This window comes from Primulina eburnea, chromosome 8 (genome assembly GCF_022965805.1).
Source record: "Primulina eburnea isolate SZY01 chromosome 8, ASM2296580v1, whole genome shotgun sequence".
In the NCBI taxonomy this organism is placed as follows: Eukaryota; Viridiplantae; Streptophyta; class Magnoliopsida; order Lamiales; family Gesneriaceae; genus Primulina; species Primulina eburnea.
In genome coordinates this window covers 42,550,012-42,577,618 of record NC_133108.1, presented here as the reverse complement: position 1 = coordinate 42,577,618, position 27,607 = coordinate 42,550,012, and the positions used below count along the sequence as shown (strand labels likewise).

The 27,607-nt window shown below is 34.2% G+C and overlaps 3 protein-coding genes and 1 pseudogene across 6 annotated transcripts; 3 read left to right on the top strand and 1 right to left on the bottom strand.

Annotated features, from left to right (window-relative positions):
• Positions 1-2,374: 2,374 nt before the first annotated feature.
• LOC140839968 (beta-galactosidase 8-like) lies at positions 2,375-8,878 on the top strand (annotated as a pseudogene).
• Positions 8,879-9,864: 986 nt separating this feature from the next.
• LOC140839967 (probable pyridoxal 5'-phosphate synthase subunit PDX2) lies at positions 9,865-14,571 on the bottom strand. Its single transcript, XM_073206997.1, has 7 exons — positions 14,414-14,571; positions 14,137-14,264; positions 12,437-12,524; positions 12,175-12,248; positions 11,362-11,553; positions 10,358-10,455; positions 9,865-10,289 (listed from the first exon to the last, which is right to left on the bottom strand). Exons 1-7 carry the CDS (start codon positions 14,463-14,465, stop codon positions 10,172-10,174), a joined length of 750 nt encoding a protein of 249 aa, XP_073063098.1. The 5' UTR covers positions 14,466-14,571; the 3' UTR covers positions 9,865-10,171.
• A 645-nt stretch (positions 14,572-15,216) lies between these two features.
• LOC140839966 (serine/threonine-protein kinase GRIK2-like) lies at positions 15,217-21,304 on the top strand. 4 transcript variants are annotated; one of them, XM_073206994.1, is made up of 12 exons: positions 15,217-15,605; positions 15,903-16,039; positions 16,175-16,558; positions 17,710-17,784; positions 17,874-17,918; positions 18,312-18,386; positions 18,829-18,916; positions 19,000-19,124; positions 19,977-20,072; positions 20,633-20,815; positions 20,961-21,039; positions 21,144-21,304. In XM_073206994.1, exons 3-12 carry the CDS (start codon positions 16,238-16,240, stop codon positions 21,266-21,268), a joined length of 1,212 nt encoding a protein of 403 aa, XP_073063095.1. In that variant the 5' UTR covers positions 15,217-15,605; positions 15,903-16,039; positions 16,175-16,237; the 3' UTR covers positions 21,269-21,304. The 4 variants fall into 4 exon arrangements, with proteins under 4 accessions (XP_073063095.1, XP_073063096.1, XP_073063097.1 ...); XM_073206995.1 differs by having other exon boundaries at positions 15,903-16,042; XM_073206996.1 differs by lacking the exon at positions 15,903-16,039.
• Positions 21,305-24,984: 3,680 nt separating this feature from the next.
• LOC140839964 (DNA-directed RNA polymerases II, IV and V subunit 8B-like) lies at positions 24,985-27,064 on the top strand. The gene is made up of 5 exons (XM_073206992.1): positions 24,985-25,111; positions 25,214-25,294; positions 25,485-25,642; positions 26,140-26,249; positions 26,715-27,064. The coding sequence occupies exons 2-5, from the start codon at positions 25,225-25,227 to the stop codon at positions 26,824-26,826; spliced, it is 450 nt and encodes a 149-aa protein (XP_073063093.1). The 5' UTR covers positions 24,985-25,111; positions 25,214-25,224; the 3' UTR covers positions 26,827-27,064.
• Positions 27,065-27,607: the final 543 nt, after the last annotated feature.

Below are 27,607 nucleotides of genomic sequence, written 5' to 3'. Positions count from 1 at the left end.
ATAAATAATTTATTTTTATTCAATCCGACTCATTTCCCTTTGTCTTCCTGTTATTATTTGACGACAATGTATAAATTTAAGTAACTAAAATTAAATTTAAAGTAAATTAAAATAATAATTAGTTTGATTGAGTTAAATACATTATTAATGATCTTATTAAACTAAGATAAAAAAATGAATTAAATAACACCATTAACATGACAAATTGTAAAACAAAAAATAATATAATAGTAAGCTCACAAATGAAAGTCATATACTTAATAGATTAATAATAGATAATATATTATTTAGTAATATGTATTTAGCATCATATATTGAAAATTGATTAAAAAAATATGTATTAATGATTATTATTAAATGAAGGTAAGGATATTTATGTAAATTCACAATTCACATTCATATATTTATATTAGTAGTATTAGTATAGATAGATATAGATAGATATAGATTATTTGTAAGGTTTTTTCACAAAACAACTTTTAATCTCGGCTATTGAATTTAAAAGTTTAGTAATTAGTAAATAAATAATAAGGATAAGATTAAAAGTTTAGTAATTAGTAAATAAATAATAAGGATAAGGACAAAAGAGTAAATGCATAATTGTAATTAATAATTAATAATAAGGATTGAATTTAAAAGTTTAGTAATTAGTAAATAAATAATAAGGATAAGAACAAAAGAGCAAATGCATAATTGTAATTAATAGATAATAATAAGGATAAGGACAATGTGGTAAATTCACAATTCAATCTGTATAAGTAAATAAATAATAAGGATAAGGACAAAAGAGTAAATGCATAATTGTAATTAATAATTAATAATAAGGATTGAATTTAAAAGTTTAGTAATTAGTAAATAAATAATAAGGATAAGGACAAAAGAGTAAATGTATAATTGTAATTAATAGATAATAATAAGGATAAGGACAATGTGGTAAATTCACAATTCAATCTGTATAAGTAAATAAATAATAAGGATAAGGACAAAAGAGTAAATGCATAATTGTAATTAATAATTAATAATAAGGATTGAATTTAAAAGTTTAGTAATTAGTAATTAGTAATTATTAAATAAATAATAAGGATAAGGACAAAAAAGTAAATGCATAATTGTAATTAATAGATAATAATAAGGATAAGGACAATGTGATAAATTCACAATTCAATCTGTATATTTATATAGATATAGATGAATAGTTTGTGTGGATGGATAACATATCGATAGTTGCCGGATAAAAAAAAAAAAAAAAAATTAAATTCCACTACGTTTTGGTTCTTATCTATTGAGGAACCTCAACCGTCTGTGCATGTAAAAAATATTAATCTCTATTTTAAAAACAAAACAGAAAAATATATTATAATAAAATATATATATCATATACACCTCTAATCTAATTTTTTTTAAAAAAAAAATTACATACTATGAAAAATATCTTTCAACCTTAATCTCCAAATTATTTACAAAAAAGTACTTATCATAAAAAAAAAATATCATATACACACCACACCAAAAAACACTATTTTATCCCATCGGATTACTAACATATATGATATACTAGTACAACGACGCACGCGTTGCGTGCTTGTACGATATGTTTTTATAATTTATTTGATTTATATTTAAATGAGGATCAAAATATATTTATAAGAAATAATTAGTGGCTACATTATAATTTTGATATATGAACTAAAAAATAAATTAAAAAAGAATAAAAAAGACCCAAACAAAAATTGAACCTACAACCTCATGATTAATAAACATAGGCTTTATCCACTAAACTACATGTGACTTGCTTTTATTTTTTAACACTTTATTAATATATATAATTAGTAATGTAGAGAGTGGGGGTGAAGAATATTTTAGATATTTTAAAAAACAGACCAAGGAAGTTACTCTAACCTACTCAGCCTTAATAAATAGTAAGAGATTAGTCAAGATTTTACATTAGAGTGAGTCTCATGTGAGACCGTCTCACGGATTATAATATGTGAGACGGGTCAACCCTACCCATATTCACAATAAAAAGTAATACTCTTTGCATAAAAAGTGATACATTTTCATGGGTGACCCAAATAAGAGATCCGTCTCACAAATAATACCCGTGAGACCGTCTCACACAAGTTTTTGCCTTTACATTATACAGACTCCTAAGATTGAGACGCGGCAAATGAACGAAGTAAACCACAAATATAGATTAATTTTTGGATGAACATAAAATAAATAAATATATGTATATCACCGAGAACCGATCATCAGACGTGAGTTGGATAAAATAAAGAGGTGCAAGAAAAAATACAGACCAAAGATTGAGAGAAATTCACTCCCGAAATTCCTATATAAAAACCAAAGCTTCCCTCTCGTCTGATCACAAACAAGTAAGCCGTTTTGTCGGCCTGTTGAGTTTTGTATATATCTCAAGAGGCATATAAGTACAAAACGACTTTATATCTCTTTTTCTTGTAATTATTTTGTGAATAAAATCATAAATTGTAATATATAATCTCGTATTCGAAATGGGAAGCAATAATGTATCGCGGGGGCTGATCATCGCGTCTCTTGTTCTGGCCGCGACGGTATCACTTTGTATAGCCGTGGACGTGACATACGACCGGCGGGGGCTGGTGATTGATGGCAAGCGTCGGGTGTTGGTTTCTGGTTCCATTCATTATCCACGCAGTACCCCAGAGGTAAGAATTGTATATATAGATAATAGATTGAACTGCATGCGGAATGAATATCATAAAATACATACGAAAAAATATTAAGTTTAAGCTTCTTTATTGTTAAAAAATTCTTAAATATATATATATATATATATATATATATATATATATATATATATATATATATATACGTGTGTAATTAAGTTGCATGCATGAATTGTAGATGTGGCCAGATTTGATCCAGAAATCAAAGGAGGGTGGTTTGGACATTATCGAGACATACGTCTTCTGGGACATGCACGAACCTGCGCGAGGCCAAGTGAGATGATCAATTCTCAAATATTATTTTCATATATATATATATATACACACATATGAACTATAGTCTTTACGAAACTTTTGCAGTATGATTTTACTGGGAGGAAAGATTTGGTGAAGTTCCTAAAATTAGTAGGTGAAGCTGGTTTGTATGTTCATCTCCGAATCGGACCTTACGTTTGCGCTGAATGGAATTATGGGTGAGCACTTCAATCTTTGTTCTTCGTTTATGATTCTGTCGATCGATTTCGGTTGGGAGATCGTTTGCTTATTATATTATGGTTTAATTCGCAGAGGGTTCCCTCTTTGGTTGCATTTTATCCCTGGGATTCAGCTTCGAACGGACAACGAGCCGTACAAGGTTTCTTTTTTCTTACCAGCCTTTTTTTTTCGACGTTGTTGTTTATAAATGTTCGTTGCATGAATATTTTGTTGTTTTAGGTGGAAATGAAGCGATTCGTAACCAAGATTGTGGATTTGATGAAGCAAGAAAATCTGTATGCATCCCAAGGAGGGCCCATTATTTTGTCTCAGGTATTGTTGAGAGAAGTTGATGCGAAAGAAAAATTTTGTTATTGAAAGGAATGGTGTTGTTTGCTCTCTGATTATGGTTTTGTTCTGAGGAATTTAATGAATCTCTCATAATAGATTGAAAACGAATATGGCAACATTGATTGGGAGTATGGTCCAAAAGCCAAAACTTACATTGAATGGGCAGCAGAATTGGCTACATCCATGAACGCTGGGGTTCCATGGGTGATGTGTCAGCAAAATAATGCCCCTCAATCTATGGTAAGTTCTTGAGATCTTGGTCTTTCGCTTTTCATGCAATCTTGGTTATATTCACTCTATGCCTCTGCCTCTCCTTCCATGCGCGATGTTGTCCTAAGTTTCTGCATAATAGATGGATCTTGTGCAAGCCGATAAATACTTGACAACTCAGTATAGCCGCCTTTAGCAGACTTGCTGAAGAAATGTTTGAGAACCGAGATGAAAGATTGTTTATAAGAATCTTCTTTGACATTTTTAAAAATATTTCCTGTTTTGGCTTAAGAATATATTATTTCAACTCCTTGAAAATTATGAAGAAAATTGATTAAATATTTTAAGAGGTTGTTAATCAAATTGATACTTATTCTTGTCATTTCTTTCGTGCAGATAAACACTTGCAATGGCTTTTATTGTGACCAGTTTTCTCCAAATTCTAATGAGAAACCAAAATTTTGGACAGAGCTCTGGAGTGGATGGTAACTTGTCAATCCCTTGAGATGAATATTCTATTTTAATTTCCCCGTACATTTTCCCCCAGATTTTGATATTGGATTGCTGATGATTATTCATTGGTCTGCTTTCTCAATATATTAGGTTCACTTCATGGGGTGATCCTGTTCCATACAGACCTGCGGAAGATGTTGCTTTTGCCTCTGCACGTTTTTATCAGCTCAATGGAACCTTAGTCAATTATTACATGGTACTTCTGATTTTCATTGTTGTTCAGTTGTGATCATGAGAACTTTCTCACCAATTTCAGTTCCATTTCTGCAGTACCATGGTGGAACTAACTTTGGCCGGACTTCTGGTGGACCATTCATCAGTACAACGTACGATTATGATGCTCCTATTGATGAGTATGGTATGACTCGCACACTAATTACTATTTGATACATTACAAATTTCAAATGTAGCTTGTTTTGAACAAAGCAGCATAAAACTATTTAAATTTTCAAACAAAAGCTTCATATTCTCCTTGCTGAACTATCAAATTTTATAACCTTTTAAACTCTTTATTGTTGGACAAGAGTTTCATGGCTTAATGTCAAATCAAACTTTGATCCTAATCTCCTTAAATTCCTCTTAGTTTAAATGCTGAGAGATTTGAAAATTTCTCCATGTCTATCTCAGGACTACTGAGGCAGCCTAAGTGGGGTCACTTGAGAGATCTACACAAGGCCATTAAACTTTGTGAAAATGCAATGGTGGAGGCTGACGGAAACACTACTTCTCTGGGATCAAATTCGGAGGTAGAACTTCCACCTTTATAGTCTATTGATTTTGTGGCATGAAGTTATGCCCTGTCAATCTTCATAATCCAGCTCAAGGGAGTTCCATGTTCTAAACATTATCTTGGGCTCTAATTCTATAGATCTTTACTTGAACTATTTATTGCACAATTAGGTTTCTCCAACTGATGTAGTTTAAATTTTTGGTTCAAATTTGCACTTTGATTTAATGTCTTCTATTGCACAGGAATTTTCTTAACTTAGAGCAAAGTATAAATTTGAATAAAAAATAAATTCTATGGGTCTTGATAAGATCTGCTTTTCAACTTTAAATCTTAAAATTGATGCACGTGGAATAATGGTGGTAGATTATTTTCTTGGCTGTGTAATTCAATCTCCTGTGTATTAACTTATTGTTTTAAATGACTCTAATGTTGTTTTCAACCTGGACTTTGTATTGTTTCAGGCCACTGTCTATAAAACTGAATCAGGGGAATGTGCTGCTTTTCTAGCCAATATGGACAACCAGAAAGATCAAACCGTGTATTTCAACGGCAATTACTATGACTTGCCTGCTTGGTCTGTTAGCATCTTACCAGACTGCAAGAATGTAGTATATAATACCGCAAAGGTTCGCCTCATAAACCTTTATGTTGTGTCTCTCATTGTGAAACTGTGGATCCTACTGGTTACGCATGGATTTCATATTCTTTAATGCTCACAGTTTTTCAGGTTTTATGGTAACATCTTGAACAATGTCTTACTTAAATCAGTGGGTGATTTAACATGTTCATATCGTCAGTCAAGATGAACCGGTTTAAAACATATAGATGTAAATAATGAAGGCTTTGGAATTAAATGCAAAAATTCAAAGTTCTGGTGGATGGGAACAACACTAAGTTGAGCGGGGAATAACTGTACCTAATCCAACACATTCTGTGTGATTATGATCATTTTTCTGATCTTTTGAATTTGTCGAGGCATCTTTGAAATATAGTCGCTCACTGCAAGATTACCTGGCATATCATATATGTCAACACAAATTACTTCACTGATTTTATTTTTAAAAATTACAGATTAATTCTGTAACAGCAACAACAAAGTTTGTTCGCCAACTACCACAAAATGGTACCACGTCCGGTGCATCCCTCTCAGGTTGGAGTTGGTTCCGGGAACCTGTTGGCATTTCAAGTAACAACGCATTTGAGTTACTTGGGTTGATGGAGCAGATTAATACCACTGCTGATAAAAGTGACTACCTGTGGTATTCTTTAAGGTATAAAGATTGATCACAAACACTTGTATTTTTTCACCCTTGTTGCTTTTTTGACGTTCACTGTTGTGTTTTCCAGCACCCAAACAAATCCGAATGACCCCTTGCTTCGAGATGGCTCTCAGATTCTATTACATATTGATACACTTGGTCATGTATTTCATGCCTTTGTCAATGGAAGGCGCGTAGGTATGGGAAAACAATTCCTACCAACAGAATTTGTCTTAGATCCTCTTGTTTTTCATTTAAGTTTCATTCTATGTACCTAGCTTGCTTCTGGATTGGGTGTTTGCAGGTAGTGGAAACAGTCACATCAATAAGGCTTCCATAGAGGTTCCTGTGACCCTGGAACCTGGAACTAACAGGATTGACCTCTTGAGTGTGACCGTGGGATTAAAGGTTTTAAACACGAATATTTTCTTTTTCAAGTCAAGTTTCAGATCGATATGACACCTCCAATTTATCGTTTTCGGATGACTGTCGTCGAGAATTATGTTTTTATATGATTCCCTTCCTGATTCAGAACTATGGAGCTTTCTTTGATTTAGCGGGAGCAGGAATTACCGGTCCAGTTCAGTTGAAAGGTTTAAGCAACGGTTCAACCATCGACCTCTCCTCAGAACATTGGAAGTACCAGGTTATTGGTCTTAGCTTTGTAACCCACCATATAACTGTGATGAAAGTTGTTCCGACTGGAGATTAACATTGAACTGTTTAAGTACTGAGAAAAATCTTGTAGAGCATTTAAAAGATTTATAGCTTTTCACCATTATAAACATTCTCACCATGAAATATCCTCACCAGATTGGTTTGAAAGGGGAAGAATCTGGCCTATCTACAGGAAGTTCCCCACTTTGGTTGTCGAAGCCTGTTTTGTCTAAATATACTCCTCTGACTTGGTACAAGGTAATAGCACGCATTTTCACTAGTTGGTGTTCAACTTTTTCAAGTTAAGAGATTGAAAATCTCCTTGTGGTCTCTTACCAAACTATTTTTATCACTTTTGTAGATTTTGGTACAAGTTAGTTATTTCAGTTTCTTCAAGAGTAAACATTTGGGAAAAGATTTGCCTGTGCTAGTGACTAGTGAAAAACTGAGCTTATAGAAGCAGCATCGATAGAAACATAAGCAGAAGCCTACTCCTTTTTCACAAGTCAAATAGTAATTCAAATGCTTTAGGGTCATGGCTGCCACAGTATGTTTAGTACTCCCTCACAATCACCAAGCCAAATGCATCCAATCTGGCATGAGGGTCAAAGAAAAATTAGGAAAGTGATGAGAAATATTGATCTTTTTCATTTTCATTCAGGTCATGCTTTTCTGTGTTGCATGGCTCTGAATGTTGAATAGCGACGTGCAATAACTCCTAGAAATCGTACTCAATAGGGCTTCACACGAGTAACTGGTTCTAATACAACACTAAACGATATGCTTTAATTACCTCACGTGAAGGAAACAAATCACAAAACTGGAAATCTCTCTTTCTCTGGTGTGTGACTGTGTGTTCGCTCAGTTTTACAGCTTCTGGTTCAAATTGTTGCACCAGCCATTTTATGCAAGACAATATGTTCTGATATCTTCTGCTTTTTTATCTAGACGACTTTTCTGCTCCCCCTGGAAATAGTCCTGTTGCGATGGAGTTCACGGGAATGCAAAAGGGTCAGGCCTGGATAAATGGACAGAGCATTGGACGTTACTGGCCAGCCAGCATTGCTAATGTAGACGCCAAGTGTACAAGCACTTGCAACTATAGAGGAAGTTACGACCAAAACAAATGCCTGGCAGGTTGTGGAAAACCAACTCAGCAGTAGTGAGTATATCAAGTTTCTGCCCTACTACTAAGTTCTTTCGCATGCTACATACATTCATATCGCCTGAGTATAATCTTGCAGTTATCATGTCCCTCGCTCATGGCTTAAACCAAGTGGAAATGTCTTGGTGATTGATGGAAGAAATTGGCGGTGATCCAACACGTGTAACTTTGGCTACAAGAGAGATAGGACCTATATGTGCACGAGTTTCCGAAAGTTTTCCGGCCCCCATTGATTCATGGAGCTCTAACCATTTGCAATCCAATAACAGTGTGCCAACACTATCTCTAGAGTGCCCCTCACCTAACCAAGTCATATCAGAACTCCAATTCGTGGGCTTTGGAAATCCTCATGGAACCTGTGGAAGCTTTACCCAAGGTCGTTGCAGGAGCAAACGAGCTAGGCGTGTTGTCCATAAGGTTTTTTTCCCCTGAAGTTTGAGTGTTAGGAATAATATTTTTTCAAAATTAAGATGTTATTACTCACTCGTCGTGGCAAATGAATACAGGCTTGCGCTGGAAAAACAAGATGCAGCATTGAAGTCTCTCTGGAGAATCTTGGTGACCCTTGTCCAAATGTTACAAAGAGTTTGGCTGTACAAGCTACCTGTGCTTGAGAACCGGAATCATTGCATCGGCTATTCTGATACAATTAGATCACATAACTTACATCTGTTATGATTCAAGAAATTTTCATTTTCTCAAGTCTGTTACATCTGTACATAATTTGTCCAACCCTTGACCCTCCATCTTGTACATATCATGATATTTTTTCATAATAATATGTAGTTTTATATAATTGAAATGTTCGTATTTTTGTCTGTATTCGTTTCAAAAATGTTATTTTGTGATCTGGTTGAGTTGATCAGGGAGCAATCCTTCCTATATTTTTGGAAGAAATTCAAATAATATTTTCAAAGAGGCCAAATAATGACATATTTCAGCAGCAACATTCGAGGGCGCGCCTTTGGAAACCAGCAAACCTTGCAAGCTGATGAAAGCAAGGATGGTGTTTGATACTTATCTTCCCTTCCGATCATAGGCATGTGGATCCCTCTTTTAACTGGACTAACACACCCTGGCCTATAAGTCTTGCCAAGAACCACCAAAGTTGCGAAATTCGGAAAAACTAGAACTACCCAAACGAGCAAATGCATATCATCAGAAGATAACTGATGGTTATGAACTCTGTTTTCTTCTTTACCAATGGGTGTCAACTCTTATATCCAATTCAAATAGGCAAGACACCGTCACTCTTATCGTATTAAAATTATCTGTTCTTTCTACCTCCACTTCCCTTTCGCCATATATGATTCTCCATCCGGCCTCCTCTCCAATTTATGACAAGGGCGTCTATATCATTGTTCCAATGCGATATTAATTGGATTCTAGGAGTACGTGAATCTCTTACCCAAACAAATAAATTGATAAACAGAATATTGGTTTTTCTATTTATTAGTGCCAGAAACTGATCTTATTTCAACTATTCATGTGTTCCTTGCTTATTCTTCATCTTCTACTTTTAGTCATCCGGGTTGTATTTTGATGGAGAATTATGACTTAAATAATGGAATCAAAATAAAACTCCTGAATCTTGAGTTTATTTGGATGGAGAAAATTTGTTTGAGAATTGATTTTAATTTTGTGATAGGACTTGAATATGGTGTAAAGACTTCATATACACACCGAAATATTATTGAAAACTAATATTATTAAAAAATTACTGAATTAAATCTGATTTTCCCTTTTGAGTTTCCATTCAAATCTTCTTCTAATATAATGACAATTAAAATGGATAGCTTAAACATAAAGTGAAATGACACTCATACCGCTGATGATAATAGTTTTATACAAGAGATCAAATATTTAGATTAATTCTTTGACAAACTTCAAATACGGAATACCACATAACAAACAATTTCTTAAGTATGTACACGAAGACTCAAGAAGAAAATATAGGCTGCAAACCACTTTTTAAAGCATTGAATCTCTGCTTAAGAATAAATAATGTAATAAAAAATCAGAAGCTCGTACAAGACAGAATGCAATAAAAGTTTCATCCACCTTCTAAAAATCCATTTCCACGCTTGAAATGTCATTTTCTTCGTCACTGTTGATATACTGGAAGATCATATTTTGGAGGCTCCAGGATTTCGGTGGACAAAGCAATACTACTTGAAGCATCATTGCTGGTTTCTTTCACCATCTTCAAAAAATAACTATGCCTGCACCAGAGGAAGGTCCTTAGAAATTAATTAGAGTATTTTTGGTTGTATATGCTCAATATGCATACCATCGAGTGTCAGCAGTCAATTCCGGGTGAAAAGCGGTGGCTAGCAAGTTTCCCTGTTTTACAGCAACAATCACCCTCTTTTCAGATCCAGAATTTTCCTGATGGACGAAATCGTAATGGATATCACAAATCAAATACATCATTTGTTATGATATATTATAATACGAATACTAGTATCTTGTAAGTTAAGACTTAAACAAGGGATACAATCATATATTTTCGGCATACAAATCCATAGATTATAAACGTCCTTCATCAAAACATTATCATGCCACAAGAAATCGGCAAGAAGAAGAAACCTAATTTACCTTTAATCTTTGCTAAGATTGCTTGAGGGTGGCAGTACTATCTTTACCCTTTGTCATAAAATTCTCATAAACATCATTAGCCCCCCATATCCATGCAAAGTGTTGTGTCGATTTTAATTATCAAAAACAGTCAATGCCCTAAATTTAAGCAATCAAGGACTGTTTGTTTATAAAAGACAAAAGAAACTATTAAAGTGAACGCAGAAATCCATATGAATTCAACAATCTCTAGAAACAAACAGTGACATATGATGAATTTGTCTGATCAGATTGAGGGGAGGTTTGCCAGGGAAAAATAAGTCCGAAGGGTTAAAGCGTGAAAAGGTCCATAACAATATGGGATGAGCAATTGACAATGATGGCCTTCCCTCTGGTTTATTTAAGACTGGCTAGCATTGGAGGCCTTATTCTTTTCGATGGGGAAAACCAACCTTTATCCAGATTTGATCACAGTATGACTTAGATTTTACATGTAAATCAGAACAACCAAAGTTTTAAACATCTTCAAATTATTTCTTCAAAAGTACTGGCTCAATTAGTGGGAGTAGCGTCACTAGATTGAAGTACTTTTGGAAAGATACTCGTCTTTTAAGGAGTAGAGCATGGTGAGTGGAAATAATAAAAAGGAATAAAAACATTAGCAGAAAGTGAGTGTGAAGAAGTGAAGGCGAAAAAATGAAAATGATTAAATTTGACCTCCGAACTTTCAACAACTGAATCAAAATCAGCAGTTCCGTCAGATTGAACTGTAACATCAGCCAACACTTGTACTTCTGGGCCTACTTCAAGAATTCCAGGGGCACGAATAAAGACACCGCGGAAGCTCGGTGGGCCTCCTTCTGTGGCTGCAATCTCAGGAACTAAAACGTCCGACTCAAAGCTTTGCAGCTGAAAAAGTGACATTGATTGGAAAACAGATATCTTGATTTTCTTAAGAAATTGAGAGGGAAAGAGGAAACAAATTTTGAAATCAGCCAAAAAACTCATTTTGGGGGGAAAAACCCATCCCTCTACATCATATCTATGTACTTATATCATTCCCTACTGTTCACATAAAATGTCCTGCTTTACAGTGTTAATCCATTCTCTTAAAAGTAGCATGCACTCAAGCCATTCAACTGGTCTCAGTTAATCATAAGATCAATAGATGACTGGGAACTGCTCTTAGAATTCACATTCTTGAAACATAGGAATTTTATATCCTGCATTGATAAAATGAGAAGCTATACCGAGAATCACGGTCAAAATGAACAAAAAAAACTAAATCATTAAACAACCAAGTCCATGTCTTAGGTCCTATACGAATTTTTAAGGAAAAAACCACAAAGAGAGAGGATAAACATCAATTTATGAGAACCTTACAGTTAACCGACACCAATGATGATATCAGCGTGAAGTGGAGAACTGCAAAAATGTATATGTGCATGCAGTAGACAGCTAATATCTTTTGTTTTTCCTTTCGATGTTTAAGAAATGTAGTAAATTTGAGGGAAAAAATTGCTATGACACCTGACTGCCAAAGAAGTTTCTATGCACAGTACAATTAAGGCCACCGATCAATTCCTGCCCTCCGCTTTTCTGCCCTGAAGGAAAGACATATAACAGAAATCTCAAAACTGAAATTTAAACTCTAAAATATCTCATTTCCTGCTTTAGTGATAAGAATGTTGTGTATGGTAATACATAAGCAAAAGAAGAACATGTATTGAGGTTCACAAAAGTGTGAAATTTCAAGCCAGTGTCATGGTAACGGTAAAATAAATATACTTACCAATTGCTTTGTCAGCCAGGAAAATAAGACCTGCACAAGTTCCCCAAACCGGTTTCCCAATTTTAACGAACTCTCTCAAAGCAGGGAACTGCAGTCGAAAAAATGTTTATAATGTTATCATTCTTATAAACACATTGTTGACAAATAGACACAGATAGACTGCCACCATAGTTACTACAACTAACTTTTATTCCAAGAAAAAATAGTTGAAATTAGCGCAAGGAATTAAGAGTATCAGGCTTTAGTAAGGACTAAGGATACTGTTGAGTTCATTACGGTTGAAAAAACATGATAGATGAAAATTAGAATACGACCATGTACAGCAAGTTTTAAGGAGTGGGAGTCTGAAAACATAAATTTTATCCTAAAAGCAACATTCTGAATTTCTATCATTTTCAATTTTTTCACCACCAAGTGGTGGACAGAATAACTACCATGAATTTTAAATGTCCTATAGAATTTAAAATAATAGAGATGATGATTACAATAGATACAGCAAGCTAATCCCTTTTCCTCACATTATTGATCATGTTCCACCATCTCTATAAAAATAAAATGACATTATTTATACAGACAAATATGTAGATTGGTGATATACATCATCCTATACCTACTCCTTATCCTGAATATATACCAATTGCAATGGCCTAGGAAGTGTAAGCCGTTGCCTACTTCCCACGAACCAGAAACCAAAGCTAGAGTTTGAACCAGTAAGCTTTCTTTCACGAGCAGCTTGGGCACAATTGCAACCCAAGAATCGTTATGCAAATGATATACCAATAACCACATTGTAAATTTTTAATCACACTGTCAAATAAAAAAGCGATAAGGTTCTGCACTTAGTGACACCAAACAATTCAGCAAACCAACATTATCCTCAGTTCAGCAAAAGAATAGCAGTATCGTCATGGTAATTAAGACAGAGCATGCACAGCTGGAGTTTCTCAAATTATTGGGAACAGAATTCACGTGTATATATTAAGTTCTACAGTTTTTTCGTAGTAAACGGCTGAAAACACAAACAAATATTACAGCATTTCCACCATAAAGCTCATTCGAACGAATCCCTCAAAGGCAACACCTTTCTTTTCCTCCTTCTGATTAATTGACAGCAAGGGATATTAAAAGGAAACACCTTTCTTCCACACACCTACTGTGGAACACTTTCTTTTCATCCATTGGTATGTTTTGAATATCCAAAGAAGTTTTATAGAACTTTCATTAAACCTCAGCCCATAAATTCTTCCTTTTAACAATATTGAATATTCATTGAGCCAACAAATCTTCTGGCACTAATTTTTTTTTTTTTTTTGCCTATTGAATGGCCTTCACACCACGCAAGCAAAAGCATGACATAAAACAGAATAATATAGGTCATCAATAGGAAATCCACTAGCACCGTTGCAGATTAATATGGACAACAACATGCGAGCAGAAATTAGTTTTTTGACATCATTTGACTGCGAATTCTAGTTTAACCACCTCGAAACATATAATCCCACCAACCAAATTCCTAATAATTGTCATGCAAGTCCCAGCGATTTACTTTGCTAACTCTGCTTCTCCCCCTTTTTGCAAAAGCAAAAAAAAAAAATATCATTAAGAAACCTATTTTCAGGAACCATAGAAGTTTAAAAGAACTGAATTCCCAACCTTCAAGTATCTTGTGCATCATTAAACAAACAAAAAAAGGGACCTACGAGGTTGTGATACCCGGCAAGCTTAGCCATGGTGGTGCTCTCTCCGCCTGGAATAATAAGCGCGCTCACATTTTGCAGCTGCTCCGCCTTCCTTACCTCCACTCCAATCACACCCAACCTTTTCAAAGCTGCATCATCGAATCCACGCGAAACAATCACCGCTCCATATGCAGGGATATGCATGGTGAATATTGTGCATACCCTCAAAATTATCCAAAAGCATACAAATACAATATCCTAGAGCAAAAATAAAGAGGACCCGAGTAAGAAAACATGCCTGCGATATGTTCGTTGAAAGATCCCTGTAGAGCAAGCACGCCAACTGTCATGGCGGCAACCACACAAGGCGCTTGTTCAGTGAAAGAGTTCGAGATTACTGCAATGAATCCTGTCTGGCTTTGCTTCACCGAAATTAGTTATAAACTTAACCTTGTTTTTTGCTTTACAAATTTTAGATTTAGGATAGGAAATTGGACGTTGGGTTGGGCTGTTCTTTGCTCTTGGGCCTCCAATAAACAGGCCCAAGTAATTTGACTTGACTGTCGTCTATTAAGATTTTGAAATACACGAACGTAGTCCCATCCTGATTAATATTTATTATGACGTAATTATATTCATAATATTTTTTACATATGTTTTTAACTAATATATTTATAAAATATAAATATAAAAAAAAAATCAAATGAACATTTTTCTTAACCAAACCAACACATAAATCCTCAACATTTAAATAATTGCCTAGAAAATATAGATTGTCATAAAAATATAAATATAAATTAAATATTGAGTCCGAAAACGTTATACATCTCCATTATGGAATCTTATTTGTACTTAAATATTAATTTTTTGTTATAATATAATTAAATAATATAAATGTAAATTGTGTTCGAGACTTTGAAAAAGGTTATTAATTATACATTTATAAATAAATTATAACTTTTTAATTAGATGTAATATATTTTTTATGAGATCTATTGAAATGTATTTGCAAATTCAAAATATAATTGAATAAATAATTAGAAAATATTGGGTGATGAATTTAAGAAAGCAATTTGTCTGGTTTAAATATATTTGGGGTTAACGGAATCTTGATCAGAAGGACCATTGTTTGACAAAATGAGGAAAGAGACAGTGGCTGTCGGAATATGACACCACGTTTGCCCATTTTGCTTTCCCTCTTAATCCTTTTCAATCTCATGCATTAAAAGTCATTTATGGGTTTCTTTATTTCTGTAGCGGAGATTCTGTTGAAGATTGATTGATTGATTACAATGTGATAAAGCTGAGGGAGGGCTTTGGAATTTGAATCAGAATTGGGATTGGGATTCGAATTTTCGGCTCTTCTTCCTTGTTCTGATTTTTTTTCGCGTACCAGTTCGCTTTTTTTGTGGGACGTTGAAAATCAGATCTTCTGTGGATATCTGAGCTGGGTTTTTCTGTTCTTGTTGTTGAGCACCATCACAAGACAGGTAATGTATGCAATTTTTTTAAAAAAGTTCAGCTGTTTTGTTGATGGGCTCTTTGTATCTATTTGTCATTTATATTTTGTCATTCTATTAATTTTATATTATAATTTCGTGGTGTGATCTTATTTTGAATCCGATTCTTTTGACCTTTTCTTGAATTAGCCCACAATTCAAACGTATCTGCTTGTGTATATTATAATCATGTTTCGTTTGTTGAACATTAAGACCGCCGTCTTGAATAAAAAAAATTACTCATAATATTGTTGGTTTTTGGTGTTATCTTACTCGTCGGGCGAGAAGGTTAAGGCATTTCGGAGATGTCAGCTCCGCATAGTTATGGTATCGAGTTGATTAATTGTTTCTTTCGCTTTGCTGAATGGCATCCTCTGGAATATTATAGCTGATCAGTCTGCTAAATCCCGCTTCAAGTATTGACGGTCGTCATTAACTTTATTTATCAATAGAAATGTGTACTTAATAGCTTCCGATGTCTACTGGCATGGTGTTAGTCTTTTATTGGTTTTTGAGGGAACATGCTGGTTTTAATTTGATTTGCTGTTTTCTTTGTTCAGGACTATGGGTAGTTTGTTAGCGTGTTGTGTATTGAAATGATTGGTTAGAACTTTAGTCTTGTGATGTTTGTTAAGAGGGATACGATGGAGAAAATGACAGCGGTGGGTTGCTGTGGCTGGTTTGGTTTTAGCTTTGCAAAAAAATCCAATAAAGTTAGGGGATTAGGTGATAGCACATCACACGAGTTCTTATTGGATGAAGAGACGGAAAATGAGGATGATAGCTTTTCTAACAGAGATGTGCCTGATAATGAGAATGGGGAAGAGTGTGATTTCAAAAGCCCTACCAAACGAGCGGAGGAAAATCTCAGGTATCGGATGCAGCATGGATTCATTTGCAGGGAGTTCCCTGTTAAGGAAACCCACAGTCTCCTTCGCTCAGAGGTAAGCTGTGTGACAGATGTTTTTTATTTTTAATTTATCGTAAGCAGTGGCAAAATAAGATTCTAGAATTTTCCAGCACTCTAAATTACCGTTGAAGGCTGGGATATGGATGAGTTTTGTTGCACATGACACCTGTCCCAGAACTCAGAAAAGCAAAAATTCTTTCATGATTTCAGATGTTTGTTGGAACTTGGAAATGAGAAAGTTGGTGTCCCCTTCAATATTTGGATTTACTTAATGTGCTTCTTGGGAAGTGTACCTTGTTTTGGTATTTATATAAATATAAGAAGTTATATAATGAAATCTAGATTTTTTTTACTGAATCTCTCCTCCATCCATGAATTTTACTTGGCACCTTTTTATTTTCTTGAGGAATCGTGAAGTTGTTCCTCCAAAACAAACATCGAAATCAGTCCCTAACTTCTTTAAATATTAAATTCACTTTGTGTGGATATGTTACTTTGCTTAATTGTTCAATACATGTGATTGTTACTCGAAGACAAGCAAATGAACGTGGTTACCTGAATATTTAAAGATTTATGATTTTATGTACCTGTGTGTGTTACATTGTAGCATTCAAAGTTTGTACTGGGAACTTTTTCATCGAAATATGTAAACTTTAACCCAATTACTGATCGATGTTCCAGTTTACCAAACTAGATGGTTTTGTCCCATTAAGTTGATTTGAGCCAATATACATCCACCCTGCTCAGCAAGGAAAAGAAACTTTAAAAAGTCTATTATCAATATTAAGAAATAATAAAGCTCTAAAACTTTCTGCCAGTTAATAATCGATCTTTGAAGCTTGGTAGATTGAATTTTCTATGTTTATATAAATGTGTTTTGTGTTACTAAAATTATGGTGATCATGGTTATTTCAACTCAATTTTTCTGTTTTGAATATCGTGAAAATTTACCTTGTCACTACATTAGAGCGTGTTAATGTAAATTTTCAATTTTCCAATGTAGACCTAAAGTAGTAGCTCAAGCTTTATGCTCAGAAGAATGAGATTGGCCGTAACCGAAATTGATTATTATTTCTTTTTTTCATCCTCAAATGAAAGTTGCTTAAATCAGATAAAATAGATATCATGATGAGAGTAGTAATTGATCCATTGTTACTTATCATTATTCTGCTCGTCTAAATTCAGGATGAAAATGGAATCAAGACTGTTAATGAGTATGTCTATGAACGCAAGATTGGTGGTGGCAGCTACGGAAAAGTGGTGAGCTTAATGGTATAAGCATCTCACTTTCTAGTTTTCTGTATTGAGTATTACATGTAATCTTTTGCCCTGTATTGTATAATATGCAGGTTCTCTACCGAAGTTATATAGATGGTAAAAATTATGCTATAAAGGTGATGTCTTGTTTCATGTTTGCTTAATCATTTAGATATTTACACATGCATTTTCTAAATTCTCATTCACTCTTTTCAAACTCTTTTAGGTTAATTTTTTATTAATCTTTTTCCTGCTGGGATCTGCTTTACATCCTATACACACCCAAAAAAATAATAGAGACAGCCTTTTCATGTGGATATCACACTCTACTTTGTTGAGCAGCTGACAGTTTCAGTTGCACATCTAATATTATAATCTCTAAATAACTCAATAACAGAAAGCTAGATTATTCTCTGTTTTTAAAATGTTTATTGGTTCTCCAGAATATATTAACAAGAACCCAAATGAGAATGAAGTGATTAGAAATTATAGCTTTACATGATATCAGCTGTTCTCTTCTTTTTTGGCAGTCCTTTCATAAGTCTTATCTGCTGAAGATACGAGTCACACCTTCAGAAACTGCCATGTCTGATGTTCTTCGTGAGGTAATGGTAATCTCTTCTTATATGTCATCTTTTCAGGTGGTAGATAGCATGTTGCTTCATTTGTACTGTGGTTATTTCCAAATTCCAATATACCTTTAATCTAGAGTTTTTTGGCTTTCTAGCCTGTCATGTAGTGTGCCATGACCATTGGCTTGCAGAATATCCTCCCGCCATGCCTATGTAAAATTTTCTCTTAAAACTAATTGCGAGTGGCCTGCATTACTTGATAATCTTCACTTTATGTTTTTTTTCTCTTAAATTCAGACGTCGTGTACATCCATCTTTTCTAGCATTCTTTATCAATTGCATTGATTGTTGGGTATATATGACCATTCTTATAAGCGGTCCTTTGACAACCTTAGATGTTCTCTTCTGTTTAAACCTATATCAGTTCTCCTTTCATATATCAGTTTTACAAAATGGATGAATGATATGCTTGCAGGTTTTAATAATGAAGGGATTGAGCCATCCCAATATCGTCAATCTAATTGAAGTTATAGATGACCCTACAACTGATCACTTCTTTATGGGTATTTTATAATGTCCCTCATTTTGTTTCTGCCCCAGCCAATGGTGGCTTTCTTTATGTGACTTCAAGGCTGCTTTTGTTCAGTTCTTGAATATGTGGAAGGCAAATGGGTCTTTGATGGTACCGGTCCTGCATGTTGCCTGGAAGAAAATACTGCACGGAAGTACTTATGTGGTGTAGTTTCTGGTTTGATGTATCTTCATGCTCATGTATGATGTTTAGACTTCTGTTTTTATTCTGTTAATTGAATAAAGCTTTAGTCTATTTTGATCTTACACGATGATGTATGATGCTTGAGAATGTACAGGAGTATATTGCTCCATTTTCCCAGATTTTACTATCACCTTAAGAAGACTTCAAACTTCTAAAATGTCAATTTGTAAATATCCTCATGTTAAATGTTTCACAGTCTCTAGTGCTTAAACTCTTCATGTGCTTTTTTACTTCGTCTGTATTATAATATGTAACCTAATATTGCAATTTTAGAACTCTACATTGGTCTACAGCCTATGGGGGACTTCTGACATATTTTAGTATCTTTTTAGTCATCTAAAAAGACCGAGTTCAGGCCGATGGCTTATAGCCATATGGAACCAAGGTCCCGAGTTTGGGAAGATGTTTCAAGTTCGAGATCCAATTTTAACAAACCTTGACCCTAACTCAAAAAAAAGACCAAATTCAGTGTTTTACTTTTTGTTTTAATAAAGTGGCCAAGTTTTATGCTGTAGCTGTGGTAATAAGTAGTAATATGCACCAATTTTATGTTATGCTTCACTTTTTAGGCAGAAAAAGGGCTTCCCAATTCTGCTTCTTTGGTTGGTACTTTGGTTTCGTATGGACCTCATTCTTGATATTTTTGTTCGAATATTTATCTTATATTGAAAGATTGAAATGTGCTGCAGGCTCATGAATTGTTTAAAATCGAAATGCATTTATGATTCTGTGATAGAGCATCTTGGCATAATTTCCCATAAAAGACAATTTCATAATCCCGAGTTTGTCATGCTTGGTCTTTCAGTTGTAGAGAACTAAACTTAGTATTTATTTGCTGCAATTAACAGAATATAGTGCATGGGGATATCAAACCTGATAATTTATTAATTACTGGTTCTGGTTCCATCAAGATCGGTGATTTTAGCGTCAGTCAGGTTTTTGAGGTAAGTAATTCTATTTATTTGATCATGTGAAAGGGAGGGCTTGATATTAATTCCCAGACGTCTGCTATCTAGTACTGAAATGTGGACCTCTCAATCGTAAATCACTTACGGGAATAACAATCTGAAAAATGCATGGACATATATACATTCAGTCTATATTGTTTCAGAGAGCAATTTTTTACCACTCCACTCTTTTGGATTATTGGGTATGGAAAATTTTAACTTGACAATACATTAGGGAATTTCATATTTCGTTATTTGTTTTTACTTGGATATCACCTTTATTTGTCAAGTGTTGTATCATTTGTTGAGACTCGAGCATCCTGCCTGTGCACTTAATGATCTGATCAAATTCTAGATTTCCTGCGAAGAATATGTCCATGTTCGAAAATTATGGTATTCTAGAGGATGTATTTTGCTTTATAAAGAACTTGAGTGGAATAACCATATAAAGTGTTTTATGCAAAATAAATTTTCTATTTATTAGATTTTTCCTTTTTCATAGTCCGGCATTTCACTTTCAGTGTCATGAACTCAATTCACAACAATTTTATGTGTAGGATGATAATGATGAGCTTCGTCGTTCTCCTGGAACTCCTGTATTTACAGCTCCCGAGTGCTGTATAGGTGAAACTTATCATGGAAAAGCTGCCGATACATGGGCAGTTGGAGTTACTTTATACTGTATGGTTCTCGGGAAATATCCATTTCTTGGAGAGACCCTGCAAGATACATATGACAAGGTGTGTATAGTCGACTCTTGCTGTGTCCTGTTTAAATTTCTTCACATGCATTATCTGTACAAGTATATTGCCCCGTTTCCCCGTTCTACCTTATTTCGGCAAAATATTGTTCTCTAGTAATAGATATTGATGTTGATACCCGCAGATAGTGAACGACCCATTGTTGCTTCCTGATGAAATGAACCCTCTGTTGAAGAGTCTGCTCGAGGGCCTTCTGTGCAAAGGTCAGTCTTCGATGCTGTTGCATTATTTGTCATTATTTTCTGAAGAATTTCAAATGTTCATCAGCTCGACTTTTGCATCACTGATAAGTGAATCTGTTGTGCAGATCCTGTGCAAAGAATGACTCTAGAGGATGTTGCGCAGAACGCATGGGTTGTAGGAGAAAACGGGCCAATTCGGCCATACTTGTGCTGGTGCAAGCGTCATGATCTCCAGAAAAAAATTGCCTGAACGTAGTGAAACAGATGCTCTCATTTGACAGCAGTTGGGTCATACAGTTATTGTCGCCCGGATAACCGAGAAGACAAAGTGTAATGCTGAACAGAAACGGGCATACAACGTGAAGGTTCGACTACGAGTTTCGGGGTTTTGCTGGACTGGGGAGAGTTTTTACTGGGTAGAAACTAGAAATTGTGGATGATGGCTTTAGTTTCCAGCTTTCGGCTGCAAATATGGGAAGGTTTCTCCTTGACTTCTGGAGTTAATAGAGTAAGTACGGTGAGAGATGTTTTAGTTAAAGCCTTTTCTAAAAGACAATGTGAAATTTTAGAGATTTGTGTTTTAATTTTCTTGTTAAATTTAAATATACTTCATTTTAAAGCCTCGGGAATATGAACTAATATCTTATGAGAAAAGTCAAAAAGCTGAAGTCGCCCTCATTTTTTGGGAAAAAAAATATATAAAGAAAAGTTTGTTTTTATTTTGTGTGTGTGTTCATAATAATAAATTAATTAGCACTAAATCAGAATACTAAGAGTAGATATTATCATTTTTAATTTAATTAAAAAAAACCTTTTGTTTCTTCATTAAACATGTGCCACCAAAAACCTTTGGGAACAAATAGCTATAAATTACAAACATAATATATAATATGATTTTAGCTCGTTATTATTATTATTTTATAGAAATTAAAGAATCTACTACAAAAAAAAATAAAAATTGCAATAAACATTTACCCGAGAAATAATTGACATCTCCCCTTCATAGTATGAAGCCGTACCAGTCCCCACGATTTGTGTAAAGTATATACAACAGACAAATTTTAATGCATGTAGAAAGTACGTACGTACATTATGATAATATCACTTTCATCAAAACTTTCGTAAAACACCAATTGTAAATATCCAAAATGCATGTGCGACGATAATCTAATGATAATTCACAAAATAATTATGCACTAAATCCTAACCATAATATCAAAATTTTAAAACACGAAATACAACAATTATTCTACGGCGTTTAAAGATCTAATTAATTTGTGATGCCGGGTTGGAATCCGAATCGATTGATCTTGTATATATAAAGGTTGGTTGGATGATACAGATTGAATGCTTTTTTAAAATAAACGGAAAAGGATTTCACAAGTTTATGGTCGTTGGGTTGGATTGACGGATTGCGTATACTGTTGCTAGAGATGGGATATTTGTATTTGATATTGGCAAAATGATTGGGAAAACCGGAGCTTAATTTCATGAGTTGTTGGTTTTCGGACGTGAGCTGTTCGAGTTCGCCATTTGGAAGTATAGCCTGACTCGCCGTGATTGGGCCAAGTGTGAAGAAATGAATCGCCCTCGTTGTCTTTTTGCATCAGGTAGTCTTGGGTCAAGAGCCATCATAGCTGGAGGAAGCGACAAGGATGGAAACGTGTTGAAATCTGCCGAGCTTTACAATTCTTTAACTGGTAAATGGGAAATGTTACCGAGCATGCACTCTCTCTATATAGGATACAAAAATATTGCACCAAATAATTACATTTATAACAATAAATGAGAATAGAACATGTATACAAGTCGTAGGATGTAATGCTTGTGACCAAAATCTAATTAAAAAAATCTATTATATGAGCATATGCGCAATAAAGAAAAGCATTTAAAGAAAAAATGTTGATTTTCAGACGACCATGCTTTTTTAACTCCCTTGTAAACATCAAATTACTTAATTGACCTCATTTTTAATTAAAACTCATTTTTACCCTTATTTATTTTGTTGAATTCATCTGTATTTGGGGTTTTAATACTGTTACCCCAATCTCCCCCATCGGCTTCGCCAGAAGAAATCCCATAGTGGGTCTGTATGAAACCTCATTTACTTGAAGCTCAAAATCTTGAAGACGTCATGCAGAAAAAACTCAGCGAAGGGGAAATAAAGTGAAGGTGAGTTTCTTTCCTCAAATTTTCTCATTTTTTTCGTGAAATTCCAGCTTTTAGGGAGTTCGTGAAATTCCAGCTTTTAGTGAGTTTTTGTTTATTTGTTTCAATTTAATGATTCTCTTATATTTTTTTTATTGTTATTGTGTGCTTTTTATTGTTTTTAATTCATTATTTATTTGAATTCCACCGATTGAATTTCAAAATTTAGGGTTTTGTATTATAATTGGTTTTTAGAATAACATAAAAGCAATACAAGTAGCTTGTGGCCTTAATCAAACGGCTGTCTTATTTTAATACAAAACAGTGTAAAGATAAATACATAAATTATTTTTAGATTTCTCGATTAATGTAATTTTATCCTCAATTTTTATGTTTTAGTTCTTGAATGATAAAGTTGTTAATTTTGTTTAAAAATTTTCTGAAAATTCTTTAAAATCTTGAAATGTGATATCAATTACTTTTGTATGTTTTTTGTATTAGGTGCAAAATGGAATATGAAAGTGAGTCTTGCAACCTGCCGTTTTTGGGTAGCTGTAAATACAAGAAACAGTTGTTTGTGATTTCAACTTTCAGCGGTTGTAGTTTACTAGACATTTTTTAGAGGCTTGGAAAAAAATGTGATGAGATTACTCCTGAAGCTATGATTTTGCAATACGTAGCCCCCCAACACAGGATGCATGTGACTTTGAACGACGACGATGATGTACTAAATATGATTCATCTTCATATGTGTATGAAGCTCAACATGATTGTATTGAGGGCAGAGAGTAAAAACGAACATTTCTTATTCACCACTAATTAACATTTAAGCAATATTTCTACCATGTTTATCTAGCAATATTTCATATCCATTTATCTTAGAAAAATCGGCCACATTGGAAGATTTGTTATGGAATTTACAACTCACTATTATTTGAATACTTTCTTTATCTCTTTCATTGTAAATAATCCCTTCAACTTTAAATCTTCGATAATTAATAATTAAGCAATATTCCACCCCATTTTTAATAGTGAAATTTCGACCCCCTCTTTTTCTAGATTCAAAATATTTGACAACACATTCCTTGATTCTTTTCCATAATCTTTCTTAGTAGATAATTTCCCCACTTTTAAATCACCAACAAATAATTAATTAAGCAATTTTATCCCTTGTTCTAGACAAAAAATCGACTAACTGCATTCCTAATTATCCCTCAAATTTTTTGATATCAAATCATTCCTATTATAGTCTCAACTCTAGGATATAAAAGATTTTATCTTACCTTTCTAATCGTCCATCTATTAGTAAACTTTCAATTCATAACCTAACCAATTTCCCTCCCCATAATCTCGAAAACTTCAGAACAATATTCAACAAAAAGTCGAGAGGAAGCAAGGTAAAACAAGAGAGAAAGTGAGTAAAGAAAGAACTCCGTCTTCTCCTCAAATATAGCGACGGTCTTATTTCATAATATAGCGACGGGGTTTTATTAGAACCGTCGTCAATAATAGCGACGGTCTTACTTCATAAACCAAACCGCCGCAGATCAAGATTGGCGACGGTTTTGCGCAAACCGTCGCCGATTGTAATCGTCGACGGTTTAAGGTACAACCGTCGCTATTTTAGCGACGGTTTTACCTTAACCGTCGCGAATAGCGGCGGTTTTAAAATACCGTCGCTATTTGTTTATATATACCAAGGTTCACAAACATATTCTTAAATGATTTGTCACCCATATCTGGTAGTAGCGAAACTCTATCAATTTTTTCGAAGTTTCGATTTTTTATTTTGTAATAACATTTTTTCGTTTTCATTTCGTAGATTTCCTCGTCCGTGCGATCTCCTGTTACGTGAAACTCTTAAGCGGCGGTTTTATTAATATAGCGACGGATTTTATAAAACCCTAAACCTCGACCCTCCCTCTCTTGCAATACCCTTCCATTTGTAAGTAACATTAATTATTTCAAAGAAATTGTATGAAAAAATTCAGAATATTCTCTTCAAATGTTGAAAATTTGTGTCCTTCGTTTTCGATATGCATTACAGGTTGCAGAGCAATGGCGGAGTTTTACTTTGACGAGATAATCAAGGTCCATAAAGTGGATAATCAAGTTGTATATGACAAGGGTAGTGAAAACTTTGCTTTCTCTCTCACTCTCTACTTTCACTTTTGATTGTTGTATTTTATTTCAGTTAATGAGACTTTTATATATTGCTGCAGTTGCTAGGATAAAAAGCAGAACATAAAGTTGTCAAAAATTGTGTTGGAACAAGAAAATCTTTGGGTTTTAGCTAATGGGTTTGAATGATTTTTCAGTTTCGCGTATCATCGCAAGAAGTGAAGTTGAGGAGTTTTATCTGGAGTTAGATGTGAACAAAGAAATATATCCTATGCTCCCGGGTGAGAAATACCGAATGGTGATAACTAACACTCTGTTGATGGATGGTTCGGCTGTTACAGGCTACTTTCCTGAGGTACTCTTGTTTGATTCTCACTCTGTCTCGATTGGAAAAGTTGAGGAAATTCTATATATTTATCATATTAGTTCTGCGAAGATAATGTATCTGACAGATTTCTTGATTCGTGGACTTCTTTTATATTTCGTCATCTGCTGGATGAATGCTGCATTTCTTGTTCGTGATGGTAAATGTGGTTGGTTTGTAGAACTGTATTCCCGAATTTTCGAGTTGGGACATATACATCAATAGACGGTTCTTCAGAATTATCAATTTTGTGTGTTCGAACATCTGGGCAGAAGAGTTTGTTACAAGGCTTGTGATTATTTGGTGATCCTTTGTTTGTTTTATTTTTCTGTAAATTTAAGGAGTTGCGATCTGGAGTGGTTCTTGTTACATTATTCTTGGACTTTGTTTGGATTCATTCTGAAAGTAACAATTTGTCAACATCGTCAAGGGCATTGTTATTGGTCAAGCCTCTTGCTTTCATTTATGGTCATATCGCCCATTTGCAGGGCAAACAAAAATCACTTGCAGACAAATTTGAGTATGTGATGCATGGCCTTCCGTATAAAATGTCAGAAGTTCAAGTAAAGACTGATGATGGAAACAGTGATGCTAAAGTGTATGTTGTAGCTCCTCTTTGTTGAAAATAAGTTATTGTGTTGCTAGAAAATTTTGATTTGCCATATTATTCAATCAGCTGTTTAAGTGAGAGGTTGGAAGTCAGAGTCCAAATTGCTTCATTTTTTTATTGAGTTGTCTTTGAATCGAAGGATCTTGACGTGTATTTCGTATCTTTCATTTTTTTTCTGATATTAAAAAAATTTCAAGTGCTTTTTATTTAACAGGAGTCATGAATTTCATATTCTTATTTTAAATAGGCAATTTATAATTATGTTTTTCTGAGGATACTTTCTGTTAGCTTAAAAATTGAGTATTTCTAATGAAAATAACCTAATCCTTCAACCCCAGCATTACATGAAACAAATTATACATTAACACCCAGCTGCTTTGCTTTTTCATCGGAATTATGATTTGTTCAGCTCTTGTTCATTGAGCAATCAATCTGATCTTTAATTTGTGACAGGGCTGTCTATGTTTCATTTGGAGGCCTTCAATTGCTGCTGAGAGGCGATCCCCTGAAGGTGCACAAGTTTAAAGTCGACCAGAAGTTGTTTCTTCTGTTGCGAAAGATATGAAACATAACATAAGGTCTTGATTTCGGGTCTATGTTGTTTGCATTAATTCTAGTCTTGCTGTTTGGTTAAACACAAGAAAATGTTGGAAAAATGTATAACGTGCCATTTAACTTAGTTTTTATGCTTGTTTGGGCGAAAATGAGGTTCTTTGAGCTGAGCTGGATAGCGTCAGCCGATGTATGTTTTATTCTTGTCAGAACTGGATCAGTTGCTATGGAAAATCAAGATCCTTTGAACACTCTCTGTAACAGTGTCCATCTTCATGAATCCTTGAGAAGATGGCAACTCCTCATTTTTGCACTCACCATTTGCCATAGTTAGGGTGTTAAGAGTCTTCGTTAGCTTGTCGAGTTGGCTTGATCTAGCTTAAATCAAGCTCGAACTTAATCGACCACAAGCTTACGCTCGGATGTAGGCTTTCAAAATCTTGTGCGATATCTAGCCATCTTTTATTGTTTAAAATATTATTATCTGTTTTGTCTTTTTTATAATTTAAAAACTACTATATATATATATATATATATATATATATATATAAACACAAGCTTGTGTGCGGTTAGTCTGCTAACCAAGCTTCCGATCTTGGTTTTTTAAATTGTTCATGAGTGGGCTTGAATTCTTGAAATTTCGTGAATTCTTTAGGTTAAATCCCACAAGAAAAATGTAGAAATGGATTTGATTAATTGGAATGAGTTCAAATGACAATTTATAATATGATTTTAATAAAAATGTCTTACAATATGTAGTTCACATATTCCTTTGTATCTTCTGACGTCACATT